The sequence below is a fragment of the Staurois parvus genome, unplaced genomic scaffold (genome assembly GCF_062004578.1).
Source record: "Staurois parvus isolate SC_StPar_1 unplaced genomic scaffold, SC_StPar_1.0 ptg001599l, whole genome shotgun sequence".
NCBI lineage: Eukaryota > Metazoa > Chordata > Amphibia > Anura > Ranidae > Staurois > Staurois parvus.
In genome coordinates this window covers 217211-238587 of record NW_028319395.1, presented here as the reverse complement: position 1 = coordinate 238587, position 21377 = coordinate 217211, and the positions used below count along the sequence as shown (strand labels likewise).

General features: G+C 43.9%; 1 protein-coding gene across 1 annotated transcript; it reads right to left on the bottom strand.

Moving 5' to 3' along the window:
* Positions 1-2590: 2590 nt before the first annotated feature.
* Positions 2591-19501, bottom strand: LOC149435137 (uncharacterized). Its single transcript, XM_089662984.1, has 3 exons — positions 19474-19501; positions 10423-10581; positions 2591-10207 (listed from the first exon to the last, which is right to left on the bottom strand). The coding sequence occupies exons 2-3, from the start codon at positions 10558-10560 to the stop codon at positions 2702-2704; spliced, it is 7644 nt and encodes a 2547-aa protein (XP_089519110.1). The 5' UTR covers positions 10561-10581; positions 19474-19501; the 3' UTR covers positions 2591-2701.
* Positions 19502-21377: the final 1876 nt, after the last annotated feature.

Here is a 21377-nt window from a genome sequence, read left to right as displayed (position 1 = left end):
GTGATGAGTACCCCTTTTGTTGGTGGTCAGTGATGAGTGACCCCTGATGTTGGTGGTCAGTGATGAGTACCCCTTTTGTTGGTGGTCAGTGATGAGTGACCCTTCATGTTGGTGGTCAGTGATGAGTACCCCTTTTGTTGGTGGTCAGTGATGAGTGACCCTTCATGTTGGTGGTCAGTGATGAGTGATCCCTTTTGTTGGTGGTCAGTGATAAGTGACCCTTCATGTTGGTGGTCAGTGATGAGTGATCCCTTATGTTGGTGGTCAGTGATGAGTGATCTATGTTGGTGGTCAGTGATGAGTGATCCCTTATGTTGGTGGTCTGTGATGAGTGATCCCTGATGTTGGTGGTCAGTGATGAGTGATCTATGTTGGTGGTCAGTGATGAGTGATCCCTGATGTTGGTGGTCAGTGATGAGTGACCCCTGATGTTGGTGGTCAGTGATGAGTACCCCTTTTGTTGGGGGTCAGTTATGAGTGACCCCTGATGGTGGTCAGTGATGAGTACCCCTTTTGTTGGTGGTCAGTGATGAGTACCCCTTTTGTTGGGGGTCAGTGATGAGTGACCCCTGATGGTGGTCAGTGATGAGTACCCCTTTTGTTGGGGGTCAGTGATGAGTACCCCTTTTGTTGGTGGTCAGTGATGAGTACCCCTTTTGTTGGTGGTCAGTGATGAGTACCCCTTTTGTTGGTGGTCAGTGATGAGTACCCCTTTTGTTGGTGGTCAGTGATGAGTACCCCTTTTGTTGGGGGTCAGTGATGAGTACCCCTTTTGTTGGTGGTCAGTGCCCCTTCTATTGTTGGTCTATCGAATAGTACGAATTAGAGTTGTATATTGAACAGATAAAGCTTATCAAAACAACAGTCTGTCCTATTTCTCGGGAACCGTGGTGGTGGTGGGGCCTTTGGGCTACGTTCCTTGATCTTCATACCTGTTGTGGACATTGCAGTGTGGTCCCACTCTGCCTCGTGGAATCCATGTATTTTTATTTGGCAGAATCCACCAATTGGGTGAGAACATGGGCATGAACCACAGGGTGGGGGGCAGGACAATGCTGAAGAAGGCAGGGGCCTTCTGCAGAGATTTCAGCCCTCACTTGACCCTCCTCATTGTGGCCCAGGGCCCCTCCATCCCCAGTTGACACGGCATATCCTACGACTCTGAAGCCCATGGTGAGACTTACCTCCCTGTCACAAGAAGCCATGGATATTTGATAATGTTGTAGGATGGGGAGTTTCATAGCTTAAAATTTGTGAGATTGTGGGAATAATTTGAGTTATGGGGGATGGGAGGGGGTTGAGGCAGGGGGGACTGACAACTCATGGGGCCCCCGGGCAATAGGGGATCATGGGGCCCCTGTGTCCTTGCCCAAACTCAAAAAAGCCTATGAAAAAGGTACCAGGGGCATCTCATGGGGCCCCCTAATGACCCCGGGCCCTCGGGCAGTGCCCGAGTTTCCAAATGGTCAGTCCGCCAGTGGGTTGAGGGAACGTGGAGTTAAGTTTTTGTACGCTTCGTCTTCGTACACATCCCATACAACTAAACCACCGTGCCAGTGGCCAATTGATACAAACTTGAGGGCTTCAGTTTTACTTTTTAGAAGTAAAATTTCCTACAGCTTTGTGGTTGTTACATTCACCTTTCCATTCAGGCCTATCACATGGTAGTGGTGGTGGTGGGGGTGCTAGGGGTGAGGGTGGATTTGGTGGTGGTGGTAATGGTGGGGGTAATGGTGGTGGGGGTGGTGGTAGTAGTGGTATTGGTAATGATGGTGGTGGTATTGGTAATGGTGGTATTGGTAGTGGTGGTGGTAGTGGTGGTGGTAATGGTAGTGGTGGTGATAGTAGTAGTGGTGGTATTGGTAGTGGTGGTATTAGTAGTGGTGGTAGTAGTGGTATTGGTAATGATGGTGGTGGTATTGGTAATGGTGGTATTGGTAGTGGTAGTGGTAGTGGTGGTGGTAATGGTAGTGGTGGTGATAGTAGTAGTGGTGGTATTGGTAGTGGTGGTATTAGTAGTGGTGGTAGTAGTGGTGGTGGTCGTGGTGGTAGTGGTAGTGGTGGTAGTTGTAGTGGTGGTGGTATTGGTAGTGGTGGTGGTAGTGGTGGTAGTGGTAGTGTTGGTAGTGGTGGTAGTGGTAGAGGTGGTGGTGGAATTGGTAGTGGTGGTAGGGGTGAGGGTGGGGGTGGTAGTGGTAGAGGTGATGGTGGTGGGGGTATTACTGGTAGTGGTGGTGGTGGATGGGGGGTGGGGGGGGTAGTACCTCTGGAAGCAGGAAGTGCTGCAAATCTCCCAGATGGGGACACACACAGACATTCCATCCCTTCCCCTGGAGGCCCATAAGGTACAAACTGTTATGAACCTCAGCAGGTTTGACTCAGAGGAGTCAATACCCCCCACCCCCTCGGGGGGCAGCTGAGGCTGGTGGGACCCCATAAGTGAAGGTTTTCTCTCCTGGGCCCATTGGGGGGGGGTTGGGTAGCATTCCCTATCCTCCCTCCAGGGCTCTGCATATAGAGGAGATGGGAGTCTCATCATCATTTCTGCTGCAGCACATACAACGTACAGATAAAGCACACCACAAGCAGATGCTGAGCGCGATGTTTTATTCCAGCTTCTATACAGACTACAAGAACATGGAGGAGAGCAGACAATGGAGGTTCGGTAGGATTACATCTTCACTGATACAGGCCAATTCCACTAGTAATAGTAAAATCCATTTGGAGTCCACAGTGCGAAGCCGGTAGTGCCGTCACATCGGCAATATGGCACCAGGAATAAATCCTGCCGAGTGCTAACTTGACATGCAGCTTGAGTATATGCCTGTGAAGCCGGAGCCTGAGGAACTGCCACTTGTGTTGCTGGCACCTGAGGAACTGCCACTTGTGTTGCTGGCACCTGAGGAACTGCCACTTGTGTTGCTGGCACCTGAGGAACTGCCACTTGTGTTGCTGGAACCTGTGGAACTGCTACTTGTGCTGCTGGTACCTGAGGAACTGCCACTTGTGTTGCTGGCACCTGAGGAACTGCCACTTGTGTTGCTGGCACCTGAGGAACTGCCACTTGTGTTGCTGGCACCTGAGGAACTGCCACTTGTGTTGCTGGCACCTGAGGAACTGCCACTTGTGTTGTTGGAACCTGCAGAACTGCCACTTGTGTTGCTGGCACCTGAGGAACTGCCACTTTTGTTGCTAGAACCTGTGGAACTGCCACTTGTGCTGCTGGTACCTGAGGAACTGCCACTTGTGCTACTGGGGCCTGAGGAACTGCCACTTGTGTTGCTGGCACTTGAGGAACTGCCAGTTGTGTTGTTAGGACCTGAGGAACTGCCACTTGTGCTACTGGCACCTGAGGAACTGCCAATTGTGTTGTTGGGACCTGAGGAACTGCCACTTGTGCTGCAGGGGCTTGAGGAACTGCCACTTGTGCTGCTGGGACCTGAGGAACTGCCACTTGTGTTGCTGGGACCTGAGGAACTGCCACTTGTGCTGCTGGCACCTGAGGAACTGCCACTTGTGCTGCTGGCACCTGAGGAACTGCCACTTGTGCTACTGGGGCTTGAGGAACTGCCACTTGTGTTGCTGGCACCTGAGGAACTGCCACTTGTGTTGTTGGAACCTGTGGAACTGCCACTTGTGCTGCAGGTGCTTGAGGAGCTACCACTTGTGGTGCAGGGACCTGAGGAACAAGCATTTGTGGTGCAAGGACCTGAAAAGCTGACACTTGTGGTGCAGGGACCTGAGGAATTAGCACTTGTGGCGCAGGGACCTGAGGAATTAGCACTTGTGGTGCAGGGACCTGAGGAATTAGCACTTGTGGTGCAGGGACCTGAGGAATTAGCACTTGTGGTGCAGGGACCTGAGGAATTAGCACTTGTGGTGCAGGGACCTGAGGAATTAGCACTTGTGGTGCAGGGACCTGAGGAACTGGCACTTGTGGTGCAGGGACCTGTGGAGCTAGTACTTGTGGTGCAGGTATCTGAGAAACTGGCATTTGTGGTGCAGGGACCTGAGGAACTGGCACTTGTGGTGCAGGAACCTGAGGAATTGGCACTTGTGGTGCAGGGACCTGAGGAGCTAGCACTTGTGGTGCAGGTATCTGAGAAACTGGCATTTGTGGTGCAGGGACCTGAGGAGCCAGCACTGGTGCAGGAGCTACAACTTGTTGTAGTGGTGCTTGATATTGCCACTGGCAAACATTAAAGTATGGATATTGTGGTGCAGGGACCTGAGGAGCCACCACCTGAGGTGCAGGAGCCTGAGGAACTGGAACTTGTAGTGCAGGGACCTGAGGAGCCACCACCTGTGGTGCAGGGGCCTGAGGAACTGGAACTTGTGGTGTAGGGACCTGAGGAGCTACCATTTGTGGTGCAGGGGCTTGAGGAGCTATCACTTGTGCAGCATAGGCCTGAGGAGCTACCACTTGTTGTGCAGGGACCTGAGGAACTTGCACTTGTGCTGCAGGGACCTGAGGAGCTACCACTTGTGCAGCATAGGCCTGAGGAGCTACCACTTGTTGTGCAGGGACCTGAGGAACTTGCACTTGTGCTGCAGGGACCTGAGGAGCTACCACTTGTGCAACATAGGCCTGAGGAGCTACCACTTGTAGTGCAGGGACCTGAGGGGCTAACACTTGTGGTGCAGGGGCCTGAGGAACTGGCACTTGTGGTGCAGGGGCCTGAGGAACTGGCACTTGTGGAGCAAGGACCTGAGGAGCGGGCACTTGTGGAGCAAGGACCTGAGGAGCTACCACTTGTGGAGCAAAGACCTGAGGAGCTACAACTTGAGGTGCGGGGACCTGAGGAGCTGGCACTTGGGGAGCAAGGACCTGAGGAGCTACCCTTTGAAGTGCTGGGGCCTGAGGAGTTACCACTTGTAGTGCAGGGACCTGAGGGGCTAGCACTTGTGGTGCAGGGACCTGAAGAGCTGGCACTTGTGGAGCAGGGGCCTGAGGAGCAAACACTTGTTGTGCAGGGGCCTGAGGAGCTAGCACTTGTGGAGCAAGGACCTGAGGAGCTGGCACTTGTGGAGCAGGGGCCTGAGGAGCAAACATTTGTGGTGCAGGGGCCTGAGGAGCTAGCACTTGTGGAGCAAGGACCTGAGGAGCTCGCACTTGTGGAGCAGGGACCTGAGGAGCAAACACTTGTGGTGCAGGGGCCTGGGGAACTGACACTTGTGGAGCAAGGACCTGAGGAGCTACCACTTGTGGTGCAGGGACCTGAGGAGCTACCACTTGAGGTGCAGGGACCTGAGGAGCTGACACTTGAGGTGCGGGGACCTGAGGAGCTGACACTTGAGGTGCGGGGACCTGAGGAGCTGACACTTGAGGTGCAGGGACCTGAGGAGCTAACACTGGTGCAGGAGCTACAAATTGCTGTTGTGGTGCTTGATTTTGCCACTGGGAAAAATTATAGTATGGATATTGGGCTGCCGGGACCTGAGGAGCTGGAACTTGTGCTGCAGGGACCTGAAGAGCTACCACTTGTGGTGCAGGGACCTGAGGAACTGGAACTTGTGCTGCAGGGACCTGAAGAGCTACCACTTGTGGTGCAGGGACCTGAGGAACTGGAACTTGTGGTGCAGGGGCTTGAGGAGCTATCACTTGTGGTGCAAGGACCTGAGGAACTGCCACTTGTGGTGCAAGAACCTGAGGAGCTGGCACTTGTGCTGCAGGGGCCTGAGGAGCTACCACTTGTAGTCCAGGGACCTGAGGTGCTAGCACTTGTGGAGCAAGGACCTGAGGAGCTAGCACTTGTGGAGCAAGGACCTGAGGAGCTACCACTTGTGGTGCAGGGACCTGAGGAACTGGCACTTCAGCTGCAGGGGCCTGAGGTGCTACCACTTGTAGTGCAGTGACCTGAGGAGCTACAACTTGTGGTGCAGGGGCCTGAGGAACTGGCACTTGTGGAGCAAGGACCTGAGGAGCTGGCACTTGTGGTGCGGGGACCTGAAGAGCTAGCACTCGTGGAACAAAGACCTGAGGAGCTGCCACTTGAGGTGCTGGGGCCTGAGAAGCTACCACTTGTGGTGCAGGGACCTGAGGAGCTACCACTTGAGGTGCAGGGACCTGAGGAGCTAACACTTGTGGTGGAAGGACCTGAGGAGCTAACACTTGTGGTGCAGGGACCTGAGGAACTGACACTTGTGGTGCAGGGACCTGAGGAACTAGCACTTGTGGAGCAAAGACCTGAGGAGCTACCACTTGAGGTGCAGGGGCCTGAGGAGCTACCACTTGTGGTGCAGGGACCTGAGGAGCTACCACTTGAGGTGCAGGGACCTGAGGAGCTAACACTTGTGGTGGAAGGACCTGAGGAGCTAACACTTGTGGTGCAGGGACCTGAGGAACTGACACTTGTGGTGCAGGGATCTGAGGAGCTAGCACTTGTGGAGCAAAGACCTGAGGAGCTAGCACTTGTGGAGCAAAGACCTGAGGAGCTACCACTTGTGGTGGAAGGACCTGAGGAGCTAACACCTGTGGTGCAGGGACCTGAGGAACTGACACTTGTGGTGCAGGGGCCTGAGGAGCTAGTACTTGTGGTGCAGGGACCTGAGGAGCTAGCACTTGTGGTGGAAGGACCTGAGGAGCTACCACTTGTGGTGGAAGGACCTGAGGAGCTAACACCTGTGGTGCAGGGACCTGAGGAACTGACACTTGTGGTGCAGGGGCCTGAGGAGCTAGCACTTGTGGTGCAGGGACCTGAGGAGCTAGCGCTTGTAGTACAGGGACCTGAGGAGCTAGCGCTTGTGGTGCAGGGGCCTGAGGAGCTAGCACTTGTGGTACAGGGACCTGAGGAGCTAGCACTAATGGTGCAGGGACCTGAGGGGCTAGCACATGAGCTGCAGGGGCCTGAGGAGCTAGCACTTGTGGTGCAGGGACCTGAGGAGCTAGCACTTGTGGTGCAGGGACCTGAGGAGCTGGCACTGGTGCAGGAGCTAAATCTTGTTGTAGTGGTTCTTGATATTGCCAATGGCAAGAACTGTAATATGGATATTGTACTACAGGGACCTGAGGAACTGGCACTTGTGGTGCAGGGACCTGAGGAAATGCTACTTGTGGTGCAGGGACCTGAGGAACTGGCACTTGTGGTACAGGGACCTGAGGAGCTACCACTTGTGGTACAGGGACCTGAGGAGCTGGCACTTGTGGTGCAGGGACCTGAGGAGCTAGCACTTGTGGTGCAGGGACCTGAGGAGCTACCACTTGTGGTGCAGGGACCTGAGGAGCTGGCACTTGTGGTACAGGGACCTGAGGAGCTAGCACTTGTGGCAAAGGGACCTGAGGAATTGCCACTTGTGGTGCAGGGACCTGAGGAGCTAGCACTTGTGGTACAGGGACCTGAGGAATTGCCACTTGTGGTACAGGGACCTGAGGAGCTAGCACTTGAGGTGCAGGGGCCTGAGGAGCTAGCACTTGAGGTGCAAGAGCTAAATCTTGTTGTAGTGGTTCTTGATATTGCCAATGGCAAGAACTGTAATATGGATATTGTACTACAGGGACCTGAGGAACTGGCACTTGTGGTGCAGGGACCTGAGGAACTACCACTTGTGGTGCAGGGACCTGAGGAATTGCTACTTGTGGTGCAGGGACCTGAGGAACTGGCACTTGTGGTACAGGGACCTGAGGAGCTACCACTTGTGGTGCAGGGAACTGAGGAATTGGTACTTGTGGTGCAGGGACCTGAGGAACTACCACTTGTGGTACAGGGACCTGAGGAGCTAGCACTTGTGGCAAAGGGACCTGAGGAATTGCCACTTGTGGTACAGGGACCTGAGGAGCTACCACTTGTGGTACAGGGACCTGAGGAATTGACACTTGTGGTACAGGGACCTGAGGAGCTAGCACTTGAGGTGCAGGGACCTGAGGAGCTAGCACTTGTGGTGCAGGGACCTGAGGAGCTAGCACTTGTGTTGCAGGGACCTGAGGAGCTAGCACTTGTGTTGCAGGGACCTGAGGAGCTAGCACTTGTGGTGCAGGGACCTGAGGAGCTTGCACTTGTGGCAAAGGGACCTGAGGAGCTACCACTTGTGGTACAGGAATTTGAGGAGCTAGAACTTGTGGTGCAGGAATTTGAGGAGCTAGCACTTGTGGTGCAGGGACCTGAGGAGCTACCACTTGTGGTGCAGGAATTTGAGGAGCTAGCACTTGTGGTGCAGGGACCTGAGGAATTGCCACTTGTGGTGCAGGGACCTGAGGGGCTAGCACTTGTGTTGTGGGGACCTGAGTGGCTAGCACTTGTGGTGCGGGGACCTGAGGAGCTAGCACCTGTGGTGCGGGGACCTGAGGAGCTAGCACCTGTGGTGCGGGGACCTGAGGAGCTAGCACTTGTGGTACAAGGATCTGAGGAGCTAGCACTTGTGGTGCAGGGACCTGAGGAGCTAGCAGTTGTGGTGCAGGGACCTGAGGAGCTAGCACTTGTGGTGCAGGGACCTGAGGAGTTACTACTTGTGGTGCAGGGGCCTGAGGAGCTAGCACCTGTGGTGCAGGGGCCTGAGGAGCTAGCACCTGTGGTGCAGGGACCTGAGGAGCTAGCACTTGTGGTGCAGGGACCTGAGGAGCTAGCACTTGTTGTGCAAGTACCTGAGGAGCTAGCACCTGTGGTGCAGGGACCTGAGGAGCTAGCACTTGTGGTGCAAGGACCTGAGTAGCTAGCACTTGTGGTGCAGGGACCTGAGGAACTAGCACCTGTGGAACTAGCACTTGTGGTGCAGGAGCCTGAGGAGCTGGCACTGATAAAGGAACCTGAGGAACTGGCACTGATGCAGGAACCTGAGGAACTGGCACTGATGCAGGAACCTGAGGAACTGGCACTGATGCAGGAACTATAGTTTGCTGTAGTGGTTCCTGATATTGCCACTGGCTATAACTATGGTATGGATATTGTACTACAGGAATATGAGGTGCTTGCACTGCTGCTGCAGGGACCTGAGGAGCTGGCAGTTGTGGTGCAGGAGCCTGAGAAGTTGCCACTTGTGGAGCAAGGACCTGAGGAACTGGCACTTGTGCTGCAGGGAGCTGAGGAGCCACCACTTGTGCTGCAGGGAGCTGAGGAGCCACCACTTGTGCTGCAGGTGCCTGAGGAACTGGTACTGATGCAGGAACCTGAGGAACTGGCACTGATGCAGGAACCTGAGGAACTGGCACTGATGCAGGAACCTGAGGAACTGGCAGTGATACGGGAACCTGAGGAACTGGCACTGATGCAGGAACCTGAGGAACTGGCAGTGATACGGGAACCTGAGGAACTGGCACTGATGCAGGAACCTGAGGAACTGGCAGTGATACGGGAACCTGAGGAACTGGCACTGATGCAGGAACCTGAGGAACTGGCACTGATATGGGAACTATAGTTTGCTGTAGTGGTTCTTGATATTGCCACTGGCAATAACTATGGTATGGATATTGTACTACAGGAATCTGAGGTGCTTGCACTGCTGCTGCAGGGACCTGAGGAGCTGGCAGTTGTGGTGCAGGTTGCTGAGGAACTGGCACCTGTGATGCAAGGACCTGAGGAACTGGCACCTGTGATGCAAGGACCTGAGGAGCTGGCACTTGTGGTGCAGGAGCTTGAGAAGTTGCCACTTGTGGAGGAAGTACCTGAGGAACTGGCACTTGTGCTGCAGGGACCTGAGGAGCCACCACTTGTGGTGCAAGGACCTGAGGAGCCACCACTTGTGGTGCAGGGGCCTGAGTAACTGGTACTGTTGCTGCAGGAACCTGATGAGCTGGCACTTGTGGTGCAGGTGCCAGAGGAGCTGCAGGTTGTAAGCTTCCCCATGAAGACACAAATGGGTGGCCAACTGTCTGAATTGGCACTTGCTGAAGGTAAACTTCTGATTGGGGTGGTAATCCTTGCTGTCCTTGGGCAGATGGTGTGCCGGTTGGTTGAGCTGGTGCACCCTGTTGACCTTGAGCCACTGTTGGTGGTGGAAGCAGTCCTTGCTGTGGAGACACTTGACTTGGATCTTGGACAGCTGGCTGTGGTGGTGGTGGTGGTGGTGGTGGACCGCCAGCGGTTGGTTGTTGACCGGCAGAAGCTGGCTGTTGGGCGATACAAGGCAGTGAGCTCCTCGCCTTGAGCAGATGCTTGTAGTAGGCCTTGCCGACCACACACACCAACGTGATGTATTCTCTGAAGCTGATCTCACCGTCTCGGTTTTTGTCCACGGCTTTCAAAACGAGGCCGATCGTTTCTGCATCTCCTGAGTTCTGTAGGAGAAATGAGAGAAATGGTCAATTTTTTGCTTTTTATGTAGATCCAAGGTAAAGTCTATTTTTTCGATACACCTCCGCGCCAAGGCTTGTCTCTGACCATCGTTGAGCATGGACGCTGTTGACCGTTCCTGAAGCACAGACTAATAAAGCTTTCAAGGTGTGATCCATCAACCCCCCCCCCCCCCCCCCGTTGGCAGGTCCATACTTACTTTGATGGCCTCGGACAGCTCCACCTGTATGAGCTGCTCCATCTCTGCAGGTTTCAGGTTCTGACCATGACAGAGGCTCTTGGAATACTTCTCATAGATGTCTACGAGCGTGTTGATGGCTTGCATGAGGTCAGACATCTTGGATGTTGTTTGTAAAACCTGAAAACGATTGGATGAAACGTGAGATCATATTGGTGATGAATAATGTGCCGAGTTTGAAGTCGATGTACGAATCTTCTGTTTAGAAACCGTAAAAGTATCAGAAGAAGGAGAGAGTTACGGAAAGTGTGCACAGGATGAGGTGTGGGGGAAGGTGCATGAGGGGTGAGAGAAGATGCATGAGGTATGGAGGAGGTGTAGGATGAGGTATGGAGGAGGTGTAGGATGAGGTATGGGAGAAGGTGCATGAGGTATGGAGGAGGTGTAGGATGAGGTATGGGAGAAGGTGCATGAGGTATGGAGGAGGTGTAGGTTGAGGTATGGAGGAGGTGTAGGATGAGGTATGGAGGAGGTGTAGGATGAGGTGTGGGAGAAGGTGCATGAGGTATGGAGGAGGTGTAGGATGAGGTATGGAGGAGGTGTAGGATGAGGTATGGAGGAGGTGTAGGATGAGGTGTGGGAGAAGGTGCATGAGGTATGGAGGAGGTGTAGGATGAGGTATGGGAGAAGGTGCATGAGGTATGGAGGAGGTGTAGGATGAGGGGTGAGGTGTAGGACAAAGTATGTGGGGGTAGGATGAGGTATGGAAGTAGATGTAGGATGAGGTATGGAGGAGGTGTAGCATTGGGTATGGGAGGAGGTGTAGGGTGAGGTATGGAGGAGGTGTAGCATGAGGTATGGGAGGAGGTGTAGGATGAGGTATGGAAGGAGATGTAGGATGAGGTATGGAGGAGGTGTAGGATGAGGTGTGGGAGGAGGTGTAGGATGAGGTATGGGAGGTGGTGTAGGATGAGGTATGGAGGAGGTGTAGGATGAGGTATGGGAGAAGGTGTAGGATGAGGTATGGAGGAGGTGTAGGATGAGGTGTGGGAGAAGGTGCATGAGGGGTGAGAGAAGATGCATGAGGTATGGAGGAGGTGTAGGATGAGGTGTGAGGTGTAGGACGAAGTATGCGGGGGTAGGATGAGGTATGGAGGAGGTGTAGGATGAGGTATGGGAGGAGGTGTAGGATGAGGTATGGGGGGTAGGTAGGATGAGGTATGGAGAAGGTGTAGAATGAGGTATGGAAGGAGGTGTAGGATGAGGTATGGGGGGGGGGGTAGGATGAGGTATGGGGGGGTAGAATGAGGTATGGAAGTAGATGTAGGATGAGGTATGGAGGAGGTGTAGGATGAGGTATGGGGGGGGGGGTAGGATGAGAGGCATGGGAGGAGGTGTAGGATGAGGTATGGGGGGGGGTAGGATGAGGTATGGGGGGGTAGAATGAGGTATGGAAGTAGATGTAGGATGAGGTATGGAGGAGGTGTAGGATGAGGTATGGGGGGGGGGGGGGTAGGATGAGAGGCATGGGAGGAGGTGTAGGATGAGGTATGAGGTGTAGGATGAAGTATGGGGGGGGTAGGATGAGGGGTATGGGGGGGTAGGATGAGGCATGGAAGGAAATGTAAGATGAAGTATGGGGGGGGGGAGGATGAGGTATGGGAGGAGGTGTAGGATGAGGTATGGGGGGGGGGGGTAGGATGAGGTATGGGAGGAGGTGTAGGATGAGGTATGGGGGGGGGTAGGATGAGGTATGGGGGGGTAGAATGAGGTATGGGGGATGAGGCATTGGGGGGGTAGGATGAAGTTTTGAGGGGGGTAGAATGTGGCATGGGAGGAGATGTAGGATGAAGTATGGGGGGTAGGATGAGGTATGGAAGGAGATGTAGGATGAAGTATGGGGGGGTAGGATGAGGTATGGGGGGGGAAGAATTAAGTTTTGAGGGGGGTAGAATGAGGCATGGGAGGAGATGTAGGATGAAGTATGGGGGGGTAGGATGAAGTATGGGGGGGTAGGATGAGGCATGGGGGGGTAGGATGAGTTATGGGGGGGTAGGATGAGGTATGGGAGGAGATATGGGAGTACTGCAGGATGGAGATGTGGGGAGGAGTAATGGATGATGTGGGAGGAGTTATGGGAGGAGATATAGGAGAACTGCAGGATGGAGATGTGGGAGGAGCAATAGAAGGAGGCGTAGAAGTTATGGGAGGAGATGTTGGACTATGCATGTAGGTGTCATGGAAACTGATGTGGGAGGGATTATGGAAAGCGATATAGTTGATCTAGGAGGAGTTACAGAAGAGGTGGGAGGAGTTATGGAAGGTATTATGACGTTTCGGCGATATTATTTGGTTAGAATTAAAGTCAAAAGTTCCGGTAAAATATTATAAAACATTTTGCTGTATTTTTTCACATCCCTAATACTGAAGTAACAGGAAAACAATATTAATTAAAAATAAAATAAAAATAAATAATAAAATATTTTAAATAAATACATTCATAAAATAAAGTAAATTAAATATATTTAAATTAAAACTAGAACGTTGCAGATGTGCGAGGGAACACTGAAACATAGTAGCACCGAAAGAAAATTACAATATTTAAATATTATAAATAATATATAATAATAAAATATGAAATAATAAAAAAAATTGTCTAGATTTATTAATTGATCAGAATAAAAAATGGCAGTGTAAGAGCATGAAAACAATTGCTAGATTTTTTTTGTAAAAAGAACTAAACCAAAAAAAAGAATAAATAATTAAATAATAATAAAAAATAATTAAATTAAAAAATATATATTAAAATAATTAAATAAAAAAAAAAATATTTATATATATATATTTCTAAATGTGTACTAAGTATCTAGTAATATTTTGGATGGAATCCATTATTGCTGTCAGCATGAAAAAAATGAATATATAGGGAGAACTAAATGAAAGAATAATGCATTTTATATAAAAAAAAATAATAGTCCTGGATGTTTACGTATCTAGTAATATTTTGTATATAATCCATTATTGCTAGCAGCACAAAAACAAAAAAATCAACAAATATGATGAAAAAAAAATGACATGAAATGAAATAATGGATTTTATAGAAAAAAAAATATATAGTCCTGGATGTGTACTAAGTATCTAGTCATTTTTTTAAAAAAAAATATCAATTATTGCTAGCAGCATGAAATAAAAAAATCAACAAATGTGATGAAAAAAAAATCATATGAAAGAATAATGTATTTAAAGCAAAAAAAAAAGTCCTGGATGTATTCTTTGTGGCTTGTAATATTTGGGAGACTTCGTTATTGCTAGCATCATGAAAAAAAAATCAACAAATATGATGAAAAAAATTTAAATAATGCATTTTACAGAAAAAAAAATTTACCTGGATGTTTAGTAAGTATCTAGTTTTTTTTTTTTTTAGAAGATATTATTAATTGCTAGCAATATATAAAAAAAAAATCAACAAATGTGATGAAAAAAAATCAAATGAAAGAATAATGCATTAAAAAAATCCTGGATGTATACTTTGTGGTTTGTAATATTTTATTGAGATCATTATTGCTAGGAGCATGGAAAAAAAATCAACAAATATGGTACAAAAAAATGAATTGAAATGAAATTAAATAATCCATTCTATAGAAAAAAAAAATAGGACTGGATGTTTACTAAGCATCTAGTAATTTTTTTTTAGAACTTATTGCTAGCAACATTAAAAAAAAAAATCAACAAATGTGCTGCAAAAATAAAGAAATAAATAAAATGAAGGAATAATACATTAAAAAAAAATCCTGGATGTATATTTTGTGACTTGTAATATTTTATTGAAATCATTATTGCTAGGAGCATGGAAAAAATATCAATAAATGTGCTGCAAAAATAAATAAATAAATAAAATGAAAGAATAATACATTAAAAAAAAATCCTGGATGTATACTTTGTGGCTTGTAATATTTTATTGAAATCATTATTGCTAGGAGCATGGAAAAAAATCCACCAAATACGGTAAAAAAAATGAATTAAATAATGTATTCTATAGAAAAAAATAGGACTGTATGTTTATTAAGCATCTAGTAATTTTTTTTCATAGACCATATCGATTATTGCTAGCAACATTAAAAAAAAAATCAACAAATGTGATGAAAAAAAAAATCAACAAATGTGATGAAAAAAAAAAAATCAACAAATGTGATGAAAAAAAAATCAACAAATGTGATGAAAAAAAAATCAAATGAAGCAATAATGCATAAAAAAAAAAATCCTGGATGTATACTTTGCGGCTTGTAATATTTTACTGAAATCATTATTGCTAGGAGCATGGAAAAAAAATCAATAAATGTGCTGCAAAAATAAATAAATAAAATGAAAGAATAATACATTAAAAAAAAATCCTGGATGTATACTTTGTGGCTTGTAATATTTTATTGAAATCATTATTGCTAGGAGCATGGAAAAAAAATATCAATAAATGTGCTGCAAAAATAAAGAAATAAATAAAATGAAGGAATAATACATTAAAAAAAAATCCTGGATGTATATTTTGTGGCTTGTAATATTTTATTGAAATCATTATTGCTAGGAGCATGGAAAAAAATCACCAAATACGGTAAAAAAAATGAATTAAATAATGTATTCTATAGAAAAAAATAGGACTGTATGTTTATTAAGCATCTAGTAATTTTTTTTCATAGACCATATCGATTATTGCTAGCAACATTAAAAAAAAAATCAACAAATGTGATGAAAAAAAAAATCAACAAATGTGATGAAAAAAAAAAATCAACAAATGTGATGAAAAAAAAAAATCAACAAATGTGATGAAAAAAAAATCAACAAATGTGCTGCAAAAATAAATAAATAAATAAAATGAAAGAATAATACATTAAAAAAAAATCCTGGATGTATACTTTGTGGCTTGTAATATTTTATTGAAATCATTATTGCTAGGAGCATGGAAAAAAATCACCAAATACGGTAAAAAAAATTAATTAAATAATGTATTCTATAGAAAAAAATAGGACTGTATGTTTATTAAGCATCTAGTAATTTTTTTTCATAGACCATATCGATTATTGCTAGCAACATTAAAAAAAAAATCAACAAATGTGATGAAAAAAAAAATCAACAAATGTGATAAAAAAAATCAAATGAAAGAATAATGCATTAAAAGAAATCCTAGATGTATATTTTGTGGCTGGTAATATTTTGTTGATACCATTATTGCTAGGAGCATGGAAAAAAATCACCAAATACATTTAAAAAAATGAATTAAATAATGCATTCTATAGAAAAAAAAATAGGACTGTATGTTTATTAAGCATCTAGTAATTTTTTTTATAGAACATATCGATTATTGCTAGCAACATTAAAAAAAAATCAACAAATGTGATGAAAAAAAAACCAACAAATGTGATGAAAAAAAAAATCAACAAATGTGATGAAAAAAATAAAAACAAATGTGATGAAAAAAAAAATCAACAAATGTGATGAAAAGAAAATCAACAAATGTGATGAAAAAAAAAAATCAAATGAAAGAATAATGCAATAAATAAAATTCCTAGATGTATATTTTGTGGCTTGTAATATTTTATTGAAATCATTATTGCTAGGAGCATGGAAAAAAAAATATCAATAAATGTGCTGCAAAAATAAATTAATAAATAAATAAATAAATAAAGTGAACGAATAATGCATTAAAAAAAAATCCTGTATGTATACTTTGTGGCTGGTAATATTTTATTGAAATCATTATTGCCAGGAGCATGGAAAAAAATCACCAAATACAGTAAAAAAAATGAATTAAATAATGCATTTTATAGAAAAAAAAATAGGACTGTATGTTTATTAAGCATCTAGTAATTTTTTTTTATAGAACATATTGATTATTGCTAGCAACATTAAAAAAAAATCAACAAATGTGATGAAAAAAAAATCAAATGAAAGAATAATGCATTAGAAAAAATCCTGGATGTATATTTTATGGCTTGTAATATTTTATTGAAATCATTATTGCTAGGAGCATGGAAAAAATATCAATAAATGTGTGCAAAAATAAATAAATAAAATGAAAGAATAATACATTAAAAAAAAATCCTGGATGTATACTTTGTGGCTTGTAATATTTGAGGGAAATCATTATTGCTAGGAGCATGGAAAAAAAAATCAATAAATGTCATAAAAAAAAAAATAAAATGAAAGAATAATGCATTAAAGAAAATCCTAGATGTATATTTTGTGGCTTGTAATATTTGATTGAAATCATTATTGCTAGGAGCATGGAAAAAAAATATCAATAAATGTGCTGCAAAAATAAATAAATAAATAAAATGAAAGAATAATACATTAAAAAAAAATCCTGGATGTATACTTTGTGGCTTGTAATATTTGAGGAAAATCATTATTGCTAGGAGCATGGAAAAAAATCACCAAATACTGTAACAAAAATGAATTAAATAATGTATTCTATAGAAAAAAATAGGACTGTATGCTTATTAAGCATCTAGTAATTTTTTTTATAGAACATATCGATTATTGCTAGCAACATTAAAAAAAAAATCAACAAATGTGATGAAAAAAAAAATCAATAAATGTGATAAAAAAAAAAAAATCAAATGAAAGAATAATGCATAAAAAAAATCCTAGATGTATATTTTGTGGCTTGTAATATTTTATTGATATCATTATTGCTTGGAGCATGGAAACAAATCACCAAATACGGTAAAAAAATAAATTAAATAATGCATTTTATAGAAAAAGAAATAGGACTGTATGTTTATTAAGCATCTAGTAATTTTTTTTATAGAACATCGATTATTGCTAGCAACATTAAAGAAAAAATCAACAAATGTGTTAAAAAAATAAAAATCAAATGAAAGAATAATGCATTAAAAAAAAATCCTAGATGTATATTTTGTGGCTTGTAATATTTTATTGAAATCATTATTGCTAGGAGCATGGAAAAAATATCAATAAATGTGTGCAAAAATAAATAAATAAAATGAAAGAATAATACATTAAAAAAAAATCCTGGATGTATATTTTATGGCTTGTAATATTTTATTGAAATCTTTATTGCTAGGAGCATGAAAAAAAATCACCAAATACGGTAACAAAAATGAATTAAATAATGCATTCTATAGAAAAAAAAATAGGACTGTATGTTTATTAGGCATCTAGTAATTTTTTTTTATAGAACATATTGATTATTACTAGCAACATTAAAAAAAAAATCAACAAATGTGATAAAAAAAAAAAAAAATCAAATTAAAGAATAATGCATTAAAAAAAAATCCTGGATGTATACTTTGTGGCTTGTAATATTTGAGGGAAATCATTATTGCTAGCAGCATGGAAAAAAAATCAATAAATGTCATAAAAAAAAAAAAATAAAATGAAAGAATAATGCATTAGAAAAAAATCCTGTATGTATATTTTGTGGCTTGTAATATTTGATTGAAATTATTATTGCTAGGAGCATGGAAAAAAAATCAACAAATACGGCAAAAAAAAAAATGAAATGAAATAATGCATTCTATAGAAAAAATATAACGAATAATGCATTAAAAAAAAAATCCTGGATGTATACTTTGTGGCTTATAATATTTTATTGAAATCATTTTTGCTAGGAGCATGGAAAAAAAATATCAATAAATGTGCTGCAAAAATAAATAAATAAATAAATAAATAAATAAATAAATAAATAAAATGAAAGAATAATACATTAAAAAAAAATCCTGGATGTATACTTTGTGGCTTGTAATATTTGAGGGAATTTGTTATTGCTAGGAGCATGGAAAAAAAATATCAATAAATGTGCTGCATAAATAAATAAATAAAATGAACAAATAATGCATTAAAAAAAATCCTGGATGTATATTTTGCGGATTGTAATATTTTATTGAAATCATTATTGCTAGGAGCATGGAAAAAAATCAACAAATAGGGCAAAAAAAAAAATGAAATGAAATAATGCATTCTATAGAAAAAATATAACGAATAATGCATTAAAAAAAAAAAAAATCCTGGATGTATATTTTGTGGCTTGTAATATTTGATTGAAATCATTATTGCTAGGAGCATGAAAAAAAAAATCAATAAATGTGCTGCAAAAATAAATAAATAAAATGAAAGAATAATGCATTAAAAGAAATCCTAGATGTATATTTTGTGGCTTGTAATATTTTATTGATACCATTATTGCTAGGAGCATGGAAAAAAATCACCAAATACGGTAACAAAAATGAATTAAATAATGCATTCTATAGAAAAAAAAAATAGGACTGTATGTTTATCAAGAATCTAGTAATTTTTTTTTATAGAACATATCGATTATTGCTAGCAACATTAAAAAAAAAATCAACAAATGTGATGAAAAAAAAAATCAACAAATGTGATAAAAAAAAATCAAATGAAAGAATAATGCATTAAAAAAAAATCCTAGATGTATATTTTGTGGCTTGTAATATTTTATTGAAATCATTATTGCTAGGAGCATGGAAAAAAATCAATAAATGTGCTGCAAAAATAAATAAATAAATAAATAAATAAATAAAATGAACAAATAATGCATTAAAAAAAAATCCTGTATGTATACTTTGTGGCTGGTAATATTTTATTGAAATCATTATTGCTAGGAGCATGGAAAAAAATCAACAAATAGGGCAAAAAAAAAAAATGAATTGAAATAATGCATTCTATAGAAAAAATATAACGAATAATGCATTAAAAAAAAAAATCCTGGATGTATATTTTGCGGATTGTAATATTTTATTGAAATCATTATTGCCAGGAGCATGGAAAAAATATCAATAAATGTGCTGCAAAAATAAAGAAATAAATAAAATAAAAGAATAATGCATTTTATTATTAAAAAAAAAAAAAACAGTCCTGGATTTTTATCGCTAAATGTGATGTGAAAAATAAAAATAGAGAAATAAAAATATTGTAAATAAATAAAAGAATAATGCATTTAATGAAAACAAATGAAATACCAGTTGCTGGTGTTTGCTATGTGGCTAAAATACATCAATGTATAATGTTGCGTTCCTTTTTGCTGCGGCTGGCGTCACTTACCTGCGAGTTTCGTGTGAGCGAGGAGCAGTGATCCATACAGTACAGCACGGAACGCGGGGCCTCTATATATATGGCTTTGATGTCCCGGTTCATCCAGGTTGACACATCGAGGCGATGATGTCATAGTGAGTGTTCCTCTCTGATTATAGCTGCGGGATGCTGGATAAGTGACACCATTAATCTTCCCGGAGCAACTCGACCCATAAAAGATCCGTTTTAAGCTGCCTTCCATTTGCTGGGCGTATCGTCACCTGTCACGTCCTACCTGCACACAGGTGACCCCCCCCTGTAATAAACCCGGCACGTGGTCACTGCACCCCCCTCCCAACCCCCCCCCCCGGACTCCGTGTTATTTATTATACATTTATATATCTCTGACATATACCACAGCGCTGTACAGAGATCACTGAGCCAGAGGAGCTGACACTCTAATGTCCCCTCCCCCACAGTCCCATCAGTCTCTGTACCAGAGGAGCTTACGCTCTAATGTCCCCTCCCCCACAGTCCCACCAGTCTCTGTACAGAGCAGCTTACACTCTAATGTCCCCTCCCCCACAGTCACATCAGTCTCCATATCAGAGGAGCTTACACTCTAATGTCCCCTCCCCCACAGTCCCATCAGTCTCTGCACCAGAGGAGCTTACGCTCTAATGTCCCCTCCCCCACAGTCACATCAGTCTCTGTACCAGAGGAGCTTACGCTCTAATGTCCCCTCCCCCACAGTCCCATCAGTCTCTGTACCAGAGGAGCTTACGCTCTAACGTCCCCTCCCCCACAGTTACATCAGTCTCTGTACCAGAGGAGCTTACACTCTAACGTCCCCTCCCCCACAGTCACATCAGTCTCTGTACAGAGGAGCTTACACTCTAATGTCCCCTCCCCCACAGTCACATCATTCTCTGTACCAGAGGAGCTTACACTCTAATGCCCACCCCCCCCACAGTCCCATCACTCTCTGTACAGAGGAGCTTACGCTCTAATGTCCCCTCCCCTGCAGTCCCATCAGTCTCTGTACCAGAGGAGCTTACATTCTAATGTCCCCTCCCCCCACAGTCCCATCAGTCTCCGTACAGAGGAGCTTACGCTCTAATGTCCCCTCCCCCGCAGTCACATCAGTCTCTGCACCAGAGGAGTTTACACTCTAATGTCCCCTCCCCCACAGTCCCATCAGTCTCCGTACAGAGGAGCTTACGCTCTAATGTCCCCTCCCCCACAGTCACATCAGTCTCTGCACCGGAGGAGCTTACACTCTAATGTCCCCTCCCCCACAGTCCCATCAGTCTCTGTACCAGAGGAGCTTACACTCTAATGTCCCCCACAGTCACTTGGGCAGCAGTGCTGCAATGATTCTAACCCAACACTAGGTGGTCTCCTTTCCTTGGACCACATTCCATGATGGGCCGCCATTGGCTGGTTAGGTAATATCTGCTATCAGGACCAGAAGCATGCGGTCCGGACACATTCCATCTACTCCAGGCTGTCAATTACATCTAATGAAGCCACGGGCACCGAGGCTTGGCCAGGGTTCAGGAGGGACACCCAAATTAAAGACATACTTTGCAGAATGATTATGAATTATGGAAGGTGGGGCACACTGCGGGAGGAACAATCTCTTCTTCTGGCGTGGCCTCTCCCGCTGCGATCCCGAGGAGCAATAATTACCGGGAACCCGTACTTAGGAAATGATAGGGAGCGCGGCAACCTTACCAAATCACATCGTTATCTTCATATATGACTTCTTCCTTCTTAACCGAAGATAATCGCTGCTCCCGAGATCCGTCTGGTGACCTAATTTGGTGTAGATGCTGGGGTGAGCGTGGTGGGCCTTCCATGCCATCAGAGGTTGTAGAGGGTCTACTGCCTCAAATCTTTCCTTGCGGTCAGACCTTAGACCTTCTATAGGA

What these genes read in the sequence shown, in the direction of transcription:
- LOC149435137 (XM_089662984.1), bottom strand. Translation starts at nt 10,560, where the DNA reads ATGTCTGACCTCATGCAAGCCATCAACACGCTCGTAGACATCTATGAG. An exon ending in AGCTGTCCGAGGCCATCAAA is followed by an intron (nt 10,208 to 10,422) that starts GTAAGTATGGAC and finishes TTTCTCCTACAG; the next exon opens with AACTCAGGAGATGCAGAAAC.